Raw genomic sequence first — 12,682 nt, 5'->3', positions numbered from 1 at the left:
TGAAGAAAAACCTGGTAATTATTTTGAAGATTCTGTGCTTCAGTATGGTCGATATCTAAGTCCCTTTCTTAAGTTTCACTTCCGTTGTTATATTAAAATAGCCTTATGAAAAATTACAAATAAGATGATGTGACCCATTAAAAAAGAAAACTATCTAGGGAGTTGCAGACAGTTAATAGCCTGTTCCATTTTTGACCAAGGAAGCCATGTGTTATATATATACTGAATGTTGATTTTTACCATTCATAATAGGATCAAGAAACTTTTTTTCGTGGCAAACATGGCATAATTTTATCATAATATGAATGTATATAATGTGTTATAATATCTGATATTGGAACCAAATGGAGATAGCTTTATTAGTCTCTGGGATAAAAAGCTTATTTTGTATGAGTCTGAGAGACAATATATATAATTAGAAAGATAGAGAAACATAGCAGATGCTAAGGACCAAATGAGTAGTATAAAAAAATGCTACAGTTCCGAGTAGTGATTAATCAGTGAAGCCTGGAGCATCAAGCAAAGATGTAGGACTTAGGCTAGTCCTTGAAGAAAAGGAAGACGTTTATTTATAATGTTTTGGGATAATTTTCCTCCAAGAAGATGAGACATTTCTTAAAACTACTATGTTGGATTTGTAAATGATATACATGTTAACTAACCAGTGCCTTGGGAGCTAAGTTATTGAAATAAATTGATATAAAAAAAGATACGAGTGAATTACTGCTAAACCTTATCTCATTAATATTATATCATTTAAAAATTATATTAATATTATAACATATAATGTCATTAACATTTTAATTGGTAATAAAATCTTAATATTTTGGTTTTATTGAAACTTAACAAATTTCAGTTTTTATTTTCAGCATATACTTATTTTCAAATTACTAGACTCAGACTCATAAACACTTAGTACTATTTTAAAAACTCTTCAGTTTATATCTGACTTTTCTAACAAGGATATGCATACTTTATTTGCTTTTTTAAAAAACCTTAAGTGTTATAATGTACAAGAATTTCACTTCATTAATGACAGTTTATTAAAAATTTGTAATTTCTGTGATTTATAAATCTCATAATGAATATGTAGTTTTGGGATTGTTCTATGCTTCTAAAATGTGGAATTAATTTATACCTAGGAAATGTTTGATTTTATTTTGAGTTACTTAATTTCTTTCCCATCATAGCCTGTACAGGTCAGAAAAGAGTCAAAGATGCTCAGGGAGGTGGAAGTTCATCAAAAAAGCAGAAAAGAAGCCATAAAGCAACAGTGGTAAACAACAAAAAGAAGGGAAAAGGCAGTAAGTGTGAAACCTTTAATTTTTAAAATATAAAAATAATAGCTGATATATTTTTTCCCCCATTAAGAAAAAGGGCATTCAGGATATGGGATAGTACAATACAGATTCTGTGAGGCTACCTGCTTTAAAAAAAAGAAGTCACAGAAATTTTTTGATCCTAGGTAAATTCTAGGATTAAGCAAGTTGGCATTATTCAGCAGGGGTATTCATTACAAATGAATGATCAGGTAATCGGTTTTAAAAATAATATCCAGTATAATATAAACATCAACATCTTTGTTACCTTTATATTCCACAGCTCTTTCCACTTAGTGTTACATGTATCACATGTGAAAATGCTTCAGTTAATTATTTTTATTACAGTGAAATTGCTTAGTAATTCTTCAAGGCAAAATCAGCATAGAAGTAAAAAATCAAGATGGCTTTAGGGCCATAATTCCAACACCAGTCCATGACATTTATCTTTGGGACCCCAAACTGTGTGACCTGAGAACACCTACAGATGATACTTTGCTAAGCATGCTCCAACCCAAGACTTAATTTTAGCAATGGCTCTCTGTTCATCAGTCTACAGAGAATTTATATACTGTATTTCTTCTGAGGGCTGCACATTTTATCTCTCTTTTGTAGACAAAGTAAGAAGCAGAAAATATGTAAAGAATTTTTTTTCAGGTGCCCCACACTGACCTCCTGCTGCTCTTCCAGGAGACTCCTGCCACCTCCACTGCCTGACCTTTGCTAACAGCCGGCTTGGCTGCACTTCAGTGCAGAAAAGGGTTATTCGGCCAGCTCCCCGAGGTTCTGCTGAGCCCATATGACTTCCAGGCGGTGAATATGGCGTCCCTGGGGCCCCGGGCGGCTGTGCTCAGCAAGGCCATGAAAGCCAGGCTGAGGCAGGCCACTGCACAGAGTGGGGCCAAGCCTTGGGTGTCTTAGCTAGGAGTTGCCAGGGGTTCCAGAGCAGCAGCGGGGGAGCTGGGAGGGGATTTGTATAAAATATGTGTAAAAGAGTGATGGAGTTTCTTTATTTCCAAAACCACAGTGGGAGGAGTTGCTATATACCTTTACTATTTGGAATACTTGTCAGGCTTTGAGAGCCCAGCAATTTTTTTTGTTTTTTTTGGTGGCTGTTATATTTAATGAAGAATCAAGAAATATATGCCAAATTAAGTTGGTCATCAATTATTTGGTGTAACTGATAGGATATTTAAAGTGTTTTTTCTTACACTGTAATGCTTTTGTCTTCAAGACTTTATTATTTAAAGGGCTCATTTTCCACAAGTCAGTATTTCCGTATAATTTAGAGATATAGTGGTTGATTATATTCTCCTATTTTACTTAATTGGGCTTCTGCCATGGTAAATCAGAATGAGTTAACCATTCTCTGAGAATAATGTAGTAAAATGAATTAACTATTATATAATCTAAAGTAATACTTTTATCCAGAAAGAGGTAATCTGTGGAAATACTAATCCCATCACCTATTCACATGGTAAGCTGTCTAGGTTAAGTATTTCCATTCTAGTACTGAAGTTCAATTAGCAAAACCAGATGTAACATAATTATTACACAGACTTCTGAATTCTTCATAAAATAGTGCATATATTTACTAGGGTGAAACTGCTGATTTATTTTAGTCAAGATATGGTATAGAAGTTACTTAAGAATTTCATTATTCATGTCAAAATTGAGAGACTCCTTATTAAATATGATGAGCATGTGTCATTCTTTGTTACCAAAGGAGTAGGAAAATGTTATGTGTATACAATCTGAAGTATTAGAATTAAGAAGTTTCTATAATAATCATTTTAAAAGATATTATGTTCTATACAATAGAATAAAAATCCATTTAGATGATGGTTGTATATTTGACAGTTGACCAAGTATAATGAAAGATTAGTGTAAGTGATTTTTAAAAAAATACATTATTATTGGCAGGTCAGGTAAGAAGAGATTTTTGTGGGGTTTTTTGTTTTGTTTTGTTTTGTTTTTCCCCTTAAGATGCTGCTGCATTTGTATGTGATTTTCCATTTTTACAGACAGGTTGTTTTCTGTAGTAGTAAATTCAAATGGTTAATTTAAAATCATGCATTAAAATCTGTGACAGATTTGTTGTTCATTTTTGTTCATTAATACTTTTTCTTTTTCTTTCAGCAAACAGTAGTGATAGCGAAGAGCTTTCAGCTGGTGAAAGTGTAACTAAGAGTCAGCCAGTCAAATCAGTTTCCACTGGAATGAAGTCTCATAGTACCAAATCTCCTGCAAGGACACAGTCTCCAGGAAAATGTGGAAAGAATGGTGATAAGGATCCTGATCTCAAGGAACCCAGTAATCGATTACCCAAAGTTTATAAATGGAGTTTTCAGATGTGTAAGTGACAAACATGAAATTGACAATTAAGCATAGAAACTTCATCCCAGTTACTCTTGATGCCAGTCTGAAAAAGAGGCTGCAGTAAACTTAAGAGACATACTTACCAATTGCACTATATCTATCTTATTTGGGTCCGGAGTTGAATAAACACATTGTTAAAAGAAAAATTTTAAGGCAATTGAGGCAAATACCAATACTGACTTAATATTTCTGATATGTGATGTTGGGAATTTGGTTTAAAATAATCTGCTGTTGGGGATGAGAAGTGGATGGGGGTACAGATGAGACAAGATTTCCCATAAATTGGTTAATTACTGAAGCTGGATAACGGGGACATGGACTTTATTAAATGAATACTTCCCTCTGTACTTTTGTATATGTGAGAAATCACCATAATTTTCTTTTTCTTTTTTTCTTAAAGGCTACACCAGAGTTTCTTATACAGGGAAATATCTCAAGTGTTCTTAGGAGATTGAAGATTGCTTTAGATAAGCTTTTGAAAATTTTCTTCCAACACACTCCTAAGAAACAATAAAAAGGAGACAGAAGAGAAAAATTTACCCACAGTCCTGTCACTCAAAAAATATATACAATGTTAAAATTGTCATCTTTCCAGTCTTATATCTAAGTTTGTTTGTTTGTGGGTTGTGGTTGTTTTTTTTTTTTTTTTTTTTTTTTTTTTTTTTTTTTTTGAGACAAAGTCTCATTCTGTTGTCCAGGCTAGAGTGCCGTGGCGTCAACCTAGCTCACAGCAATCTCAAACTCCTGGGCTTAAGCAATCCTCCTGCCTCAGCCTCCCGAGTAGCTGGGACAACAGGCATGCGCCACCGTGCCCGGCTGATTTTTTCTATGTATACTTTTAGTTATCCATGTAATTTCTTTCTATTTTTTTTTTTAGTAGAGATGGAGTCTCGCTCTTGCTCAGGCTGGTCTCGAATTCCTGACCTCGAGCGATCCTCCCGCCTCGGCCTCCCAGAGTGCTAGGATTACAGGCGTGAGCTGTCTCACCCAGCCCTAAGTATGATTTTTTAATGATGCACTGTGATCATACTGTATATGACTGTGGGTATTTCAGCATACATATTTAGGTTATAAGATCTTTAATTCTGTACATATTCATTCAACAAATACTGCACATGTGTTATGTGCTAGGCATTGTTCTATGCTAGGGAAAAAAGCTTGGAAAACAAATACTTGGTTTTTTAGTTTATCTGCCTTGACTGTATTCTACAACCATACTCTGTGTTCTCTCTTTTATATATTAAATTTCAAAAATACATATTAATGAAAGCTTTAAATTCACAGCGGACCTGGAAAATATGACAAGTGCTGAACGCATCACAATTCTTCAAGAAAAACTACAAGAAATCAGAAAACATTATCTGTCATTAAAATCTGAAGTAGCTTCCATTGATCGGAGGAGAAAGCGTTTAAAGAAGAAAGAGAGAGAAAGTAAGTATTTTACCTTACTTTAAACATAAACTAGGGTTTGTGATTCCTTAAACTAACATGGGTTTTATGTCTGTGTATCTTCAGGAAGTTCTTTAATCTCTCTGTCTTACTCTCCCCATCATTTATAAAGTGAAAAAAAGGATCTCAAAAAAATTATTTCAAATTATAATATTCACTCTCATGGAGTTTATAATCTGCCAAAAAAAATCCTAAATAATTTCAGATAGGGAAAAGCACTGTGAAGAATCTCATGTTAAGGCAGTGATTGGATGGGTTACTTTAGATTACAAATGGCCAGGGCATTTTTGTTGATACCTGAATAACAAGAGGAATTGAGGTAAGTTAAAGTCTGGGGGAAAGGAGTTGTCGTGTTTTGCCAGGGCTGCTATAACAAAATACCACAAACTGGGTGACTTAAACAACAGAAATTTATTTTCTTTCAGTTTTAGAGGCTGAAAGTCCAAGATGAAGGTGCCAGCACATTTGTTTTTTCCTGGTCCTCTCTCATTGGCTTGCTATGGGGCCTCATATGGCCTCTGTGGGTACAGAGAGAGAGAGATCTCTGGTGTCTGTTCTGCTTGCTTTTTATTTGTTTTATTTTTCACTTTGTTTTTGAGACAGAGTCTCCCTCTGTCGCCTGGGCTAGAGTGCTGTGGCGTCAGCCTTCCTTTCAGATTAGCATGCTACCCATAGGACCTTAATTCCCTCCCTACCTCCAGATACAGTCCCATAGGGAGTAAGGGCTTCGACGTAGAATTTTGGGGGGGTACAATTCAGTTCATAACAAAAGTCCTAGGCAGAGAGAACAGCATATGCCCTTAAGATGGGGTTTCTCAAATTTGGCACATTTGAGGCAAGATAATTCTTTGCCTTGGGGGCCTATCTTGTGCATTGTAGGAGTTTAGCAGCGTCCCTGGCCGTTACCCATTAGGTGCCAGTAGCACCCCACAGTCGTGATAACCAAAAATGTCTGCAGACATTGCCAAATACCCTCACGGTAGGGGGGCAAAATCACCCCAAGTTGAGAATCACTGCTCTAAAGTGGGAATACACCTGGTGCCTTTCAGGAACTAAAAGAAAACCATTGTGGTGTGAAAGTGGTAGAAATAATCAGCCTGGGCCGTTGCAGTGACTCACGCCTGTAATCTTAGCACTCTGGGAGGCCAAGGCAGGAGGATTGGGTGAGCTCAGGAGTTTGAGACCAGCCTGAGCAAGAGTGAGACCTAGTCTCTACTAAAAATAGAAACAAAAAATTAGCTGGGTGTGGTGGCTCCTGCCTGTAGTCCCAGCTACTCGGGAGGCTGAGGCAGAAGAATCACTTGAGCCCAGGAGTTTGAGGTTGCTAGGCTGTTGCCACGGCACTCTATCCTGGGCGACAGAGTAAGACTCTGTCTCCAAAAAAAAGAAATAATTAAAAATTAAAAAATTAGAAATACCAGAGAGATAAGCAGAGGTTACATTATGTGGGGTCTTGTAAGCAAGGATAAGGAGTTTAGATTTTAAGTGAAATGGACAGCTATTGGAAAGTTTTAAACTGTGAATTGTGATGATCTGTTTATAATTTTTTGAAGATCACCATCTGTCATGTGGATGGTAGATCCTAGAGGGGCTGTGGCACAAGCCATGTCTAATAGGGAGCCCGTTGGAGAGGTTCAGGTAGGAGCTGATAGTGACTTGGACAAGGATGGTTGAAGTAAAGCTGGAGAACAGTTAATGCTGAATTAATGGTCCTTACTGATAGATTGGATGTAATAGATGAAGGAAAGAGAGGAATTGAGGATGACTTCTAGGTTTTTGACTGGAAGAATTAGATACATAGTGCCATTTTGGGAAATGGGGCAGATGTAGAAAAGACGGGTTGTGGGTTAGAGCACGACAAGGTTGAAACATTATGTTTCAGCAATGTTAAGTTCTGAAGTGCCCATTAAACATCCACGTGGAAATGTCAGGTAGACAGTGGGATATGTAAATTAAGAGCTCAGGGGAGAAGTCAGGACTAAAGATACAATTTTAAAGTCAATGGCATACCTAGATGCAGTAGGTTTTGGAAGTGTTTTTGAAAGCCCCAAGACCTGAGTAGATCACCTAAGAAAGAAATGTGGATAGAAAAGAAAAGGAAAGCTGTGGCAAGTCAGCTCCTAGAGGTAGAGCTGAGAAGGAGAAGACGGAACCAGCAAGACTTGAGAAAGGAGTAGCCCCAAATGAAGAGGAAAGAGGAAAACCAGAAGATGATGGACCAGAAAAGAAAGTGACCAGGAAGAGCTCAGTCCGCTCTGTGAAATGCCACTGAAAGTTCAGAGAAGTGGTGGGAGGGTTGGCAACGTAAGAATCTTTGTTTTGACCTTTCAAGAGCATTTTCAGTGAGCTGTGGAGATAGAATCTGAATTGAGGCTGGTTGGGGATGGAGGAAGAGGTAAGGAGTAGAGACAGAGACCCTAGGGAAATCTTGAGTTTTGCTACGAAGGGGAGCAGAACAATGGGACAATAGAGGTGGGAGGAGGGAAAAAGTGTCACTTATTGTAAGCTGGTGACTTTGCCTTCCTGTCTGTCTTCTTTTGCCATTGTTACTGTCCTCTGATATACTTTCCCTTTTTTTTTTGTACACAAATTTTTCCACTTCGTTTTTCTACTGTCATCTTATTCTTTAATTCTACCTGATTTGTCTAGACTTTTTGATTTGTGGAATGAGTGAAAGTCTGTCTGTCTGAGTTATAGAGTATTTGAAAATAAATTAAATGTTAATATACAGAAAGTATATACAGAACATTCTGTCAAAGGAAGAGGATCTAGGTTTTATGTGTTTGATGTCATGTACCATTTTAAAATAATTAAAAATCAATTATAATTAACACATTGACAGTTTAAGTGCTTTTTACTGGAGCTCCCCATTCTTTAGTAACCAAAGCCTTTTTGTATAGGAGCTTCCTATATGATAACATATTTATCCAGAAACTCCTTCAAAACAGTGTTTTGTAGATATGGTCACCACAAATTCTCTATAATGAATGATTCTGCTAAATAGATGCTTTCTCTGGGCAATTAGCATTAAAAATTCCTAAAGTTTATTTAAAAATCAGTAGCTGGCTGTTGTAGCTCAAGCCTGTCATCCCAACACTTTAGGAGGCTGAGACGGGAGGCTTGCTTCAGGACAGGAGTTTGAGACCAGCCTGGGCAGCATAGTGAGACTCCGTCTTTACAAAAAATGAAAAATTAGCCGGGCATGGTGGCTTGTGCCTTTATTCCTAACTACTCGGGAAGCTGAGGCAGGAGGATCACAAGCCCAGGAGCTCAAGGTTGCAGTGAGCTATGATTGTACTACTGTACTCCAGCCTAGGCAACAGAGTGAGACGTTGTCTCAAAAAACAAACAAACAAAAAAAAATAGAAAAATGCCAATCCTGATTGTCAAGGAAATAATATAGCTAAAACCAATGCCAGAAAAAAATATAGTGAATTTGATATCTTTAGGAATTGCTGCAAGCATTGGCGCAGTTACCTTGGAAAACATTTTGACTAATGTTTGGAGAACTAGGTAATGCTTGTTCTAAGAACAGATCTGAAGGAAAAATACTTAGCCACAAAGAAGTTCATTACACTGATATTTATAATAACAGATAGAAATTATTGTATGATTCAGTTGATGAAAAATAGACATTTAAAATTTTATTTATAATGCACAGAATATTGATAACATTGTTATTGGTAACAGCAAAAGACTAGGATAAGACTAGTCTTAAGACTAAATACTAGTCAAAAGACTAAATAAGTTATGGTTTATAAATATAGTGGCATACTACTCAACTTGGAAAAGAAAAAGATGTTATGTGCTAATATGGAAAAATCTCTTAAAATATATTAAGTAAAAAAAAATCAAGTCAGATACTATACTATGCTTCCACTTGTGTTTTAAAAGTACTGTATCTACATGTTTTAAATTTGCATATCGTATCTCTCGTTTCTAGAAATAAAATTCCGCTAGAACACAGGTTGTAAATATTTTTTGTAAAGAGAAAATATTTAAGCTTGTGGGCCATTTGTTCTCTGTAGAAACTACTCAGCTCTTCCCTGGCCAGTGTGAAATCTTCTATAGGCAATATGTAAACAAACAGACATGGCTGTATTCCAATACAATTAATTTTCTTTGCAAAAACAGGTGAACCATATTTGCCCTGGGGCAGTAATTTGCCAGCCTGTCATCTAGAGTTATAAAGAATATGAAGCAACTAGTGACAGTGGGGAGGGAAATTTGGGGGATTAGGAGGGTCCTAGATGAGAGGGAGATTTGCCTTTTTGCCTTACACCCCTCTGCTAAATGAATTTTTTTTTTTTTTTTTTTTTTTTTACCTGTGCATGTATTCCTTTAAAAATATTCTTTTTGGGACACTGTAACAATGAAGGGATTTTCCTGAGGAAAATAATGTGTCATTTGTTTTATAAACCTAGTAGAGGAAAATGAGGTAGTTAAGCTATGGACTCTTTTGTTCCAACTTTAGAAGCAGTTAGCTTCCCATTCTCATCACGATTTAAATGTATAAGAAAACTCCACGTGCAGAAAGATGGAGGAATCAGGAGGAGGGGGGAAAAGATTTTTGGATGGATTACAGATTCTTCCTATTTGATTCAAAGCTCTTCATGGCATTTGTTTCACTGTTACAGGAAGTGTATTGTGTTTTAGTTCCATGTCTTATAGACCGGCCACACAATTTTTTCCCCTATTTAATGCACACAGGAGCCTTTCCTGGTATGTCATTTTTCTTTTTTTTTTTTTTGAGACAGAGTCTCACTCTGTTGCCTGGGCTAGAGTGCTATTGTGTCCACCTAGCTCACAGCAACCTCAAACTCCTGGGCTCAAGCGATCCTCCTGCCTCAGCCTCCTGAGTAGCTGGGACTACAGCCGTGTGCTACCATGCCTGGCTAGTTTTTTCTATTTTTAGTTGCCTGGCTAGTTTTTTTTTTTTTTTTTTTTTCTATTTTTACTAGGGACGGGATCTCACTCTTGCTCAGGCTGGTCTTGAACTCCTGAGCTCAAGCAGTCCTCCTGCCTCAGCCTCCCAGAGTGCTAGGATTACAGGCGTGCGCCATAGCACCCAGCCTGTCATTTTTTATTACTTCTGTAGTTGGGCACATCATGGTACTGTGAATATTGCCTCCTCTTGTGGTAAGCCAAATGATTTTGAGGAATACAATAGAATTTCAATTCAGAGGCATTGAATTCAGTGTTTTCTTTCTTTCTGTTGGTGAATACACTTTTTATTAAGCTCCTGGTCTGGTCTCCGTTTTCCTTAGGTGCTGCTACGTCCTCATCCTCCTCATCACCTTCATCCAGTTCCATAACAGCTGCTGTTATGTTAACTTTAGCTGAACCATCAATGTCCAGCGCATCACAAAACGGAATGTCAGTTGAGTGCAGGTGACAGCAGGACTTGCTAAAGCACTTTGCACTTAATGGCTGTTGAGGGCCACGTCTTTTTTATACTGCACAGTGGCACAAAAAAGTCAGACAAGCACTATTTTATATTTAAAAATTGTTTCTTGACAAGCTGACTTGGCACTTAAGTGCACTTTTTTATGAAGAAAAAGTACAATGAACTGCTTTTCCTCAAGCAATAATTGTTTCCAACTTGTCTGGGAATTGTGTGTCTGCTAACTTGAAGGCCTTCCACTGTGGCAAATGGAGGCTTTTCACTGCCTGTAGAGACAATACAGTAAGCAGAGTTACGAGGTGGGCCAGAACATGTTAAGGTATCTTACTGTATATGTATTCCCTTGTATTTTGTTAAAGCTGGAACATTTGATATTTTTCCATTTATTTATGAAAAAATATGAACCTATTTTCATTTGTACAAGCTAATTGTTTTTTAAAGCAAGTCACCTTAGGGTGGCTTTAATTGTATAAGTCAAGCACATGTAATAAATTCAAAACCTGCAGTTAACAGGATATTAGACATCAAATCCTGGTAACCAAATGTTAAAGATTCTCTTTAAAAAAGACTGAAAATGTTTACAGGTTTGAATTAGGCTAAAAGGTCTTGCAGTGGCTTTTCATGCCCCTTCAAATTGGAATGGAACTACTGTACTTTGCCATTTTTCTATAAATCAGTATTTTTTTTTAATTTTGATATAATACATTGTGTGAAAAAAGAAAATGGCTAATAAACTGTATTAAATCTTAAACAATGTATAAAGATTGTACTTAGCCAGTTCAAAGTGTATATTTATTCATAATGAATTATAACAGTTATATTTTTGTGTTTTCTTGTAAATGTTTCTTTTCCCTTAAATACAGATAATTCATTTGTATTGCTTATTTTATTATGAGCTACAACAAAAAGGACTTCAGGAACAAGTAATGTAGTATGGTTCAAGGTTGTTGATATGAACTCTCTCAAAAGGATCGTTATTTTAAATATAAATAGCTAATTGGGGTGGTAGGCCTATAAAATTAAATGCCTTGTATAAAATCCAAAAATGAACGCAAAATTGTTTTCACTTGTATTGACTTTATGTTGTATGATTCCAATCTTTGTTCTGTTCGGCACTTGTATTTAATTCTTCACCTTTGTAAGACATTTGTATATTGCGGATGTGTTCATTCAAGCTATTTAATACCTGGCACTGTTAATACACAGTACTTTACTGTACAGACTGTTTTGCTGTTTTAATTGTAGTTCTGTGTACTTTTTTTGAATGGGGCTGGCATGTTTTATTTGTTTTCCGGCAGTACGACATGTGAGAATTTCGAAGCGTTTTGTTGTAGATGCTGACGTGTCAGAATCCTTTACATTCAACTTTTCTAAGAAAAGCATTTTCAGTCTTGTAGTGTGTGCTTACAGTAACTAATTTTGTTGAAAATGGTTTCAAGTTAATCAAATTTGTACAGGACTGTAAAGATTTGTTGACAGCAAAATGTTGAAGAAAAAGCTTATAGAATAAAAGCTATAAAGTATATATTAGGATCTGCAAACAATGAAGAATTATGTAATATATTGTACAAATGTAAGCAAAGGCTCTGAAATAAAATGCCATAGTTTGTGAATCCTTGATTTTGTTTCTAAAAGATTTAAGTAATTTTAGTTCATTTCTGTAGGTGATGACTGGAACATACATATCCAGTATGTATTATCACAAGGGATTAATTAACATATAAAAATGGATTCTAACTATAAAAATTAAAAGTCCTTAAACCAGATAAGGGATTTATTAGGCATTCTTTTATCTTTGCATACACTATTTTGCTTGAGTCTAAATGTAAATATTTTTATTAAGACTTCGAGGTTTGTCCAAAGAAGAAAATCAAATCAAATTTTTATTTTTTCTTTAACACTTGAAACCATTACCATCAGCTTTTTTCTTTTAATTTATTGGGACCCTTGCTGGTCTCTTGTACTCTAGTACACTCTACGCTGTTGCACATTGGAATCAGGTGGGCATTGTTAAAACGATAGTCAATACACAGACCCCATCCCCAAAGAGTCTTATTTAAGTAGACTGGGGTGATACTGGATGTTGATCTTTAAAGGTCTTCAGTAATCTTAATATGAATCAGAGTTGAGA

General features: G+C 36.0%; 1 protein-coding gene across 4 annotated transcripts in view; it reads left to right on the top strand.

Annotated features, from left to right (window-relative positions):
• Positions 1-12,164, top strand: part of ARID4B (AT-rich interaction domain 4B) — a 129,286-nt gene extending 117,122 nt beyond the window's left edge. For 3 of the 4 annotated variants that reach the window (XM_069484562.1, XM_069484559.1, XM_069484560.1), the window contains 4 exons: positions 1,191-1,304; positions 3,459-3,674; positions 4,983-5,129; positions 10,415-12,164. In XM_069484562.1, the coding sequence (XP_069340663.1) occupies positions 1,191-1,304; positions 3,459-3,674; positions 4,983-5,129; positions 10,415-10,542 (605 nt within the window). In that variant the 3' untranslated portion in view covers positions 10,543-12,164. Of the gene's footprint in view, positions 1-1,190; positions 1,305-1,976; positions 2,133-3,458; positions 3,675-4,982; positions 5,130-10,414 lie in introns of all 4 variants that reach the window. The other variant, XR_011235181.1, reaches the window with a different exon arrangement.
• The last annotated feature ends 518 nt before the right edge of the window (positions 12,165-12,682 follow it).

This window comes from Eulemur rufifrons, chromosome 11 (genome assembly GCF_041146395.1).
Source record: "Eulemur rufifrons isolate Redbay chromosome 11, OSU_ERuf_1, whole genome shotgun sequence".
Taxonomy (NCBI): Eukaryota; Metazoa; Chordata; class Mammalia; order Primates; family Lemuridae; genus Eulemur; species Eulemur rufifrons.
This window is presented reverse-complemented; position numbering and strand designations above follow the sequence as displayed.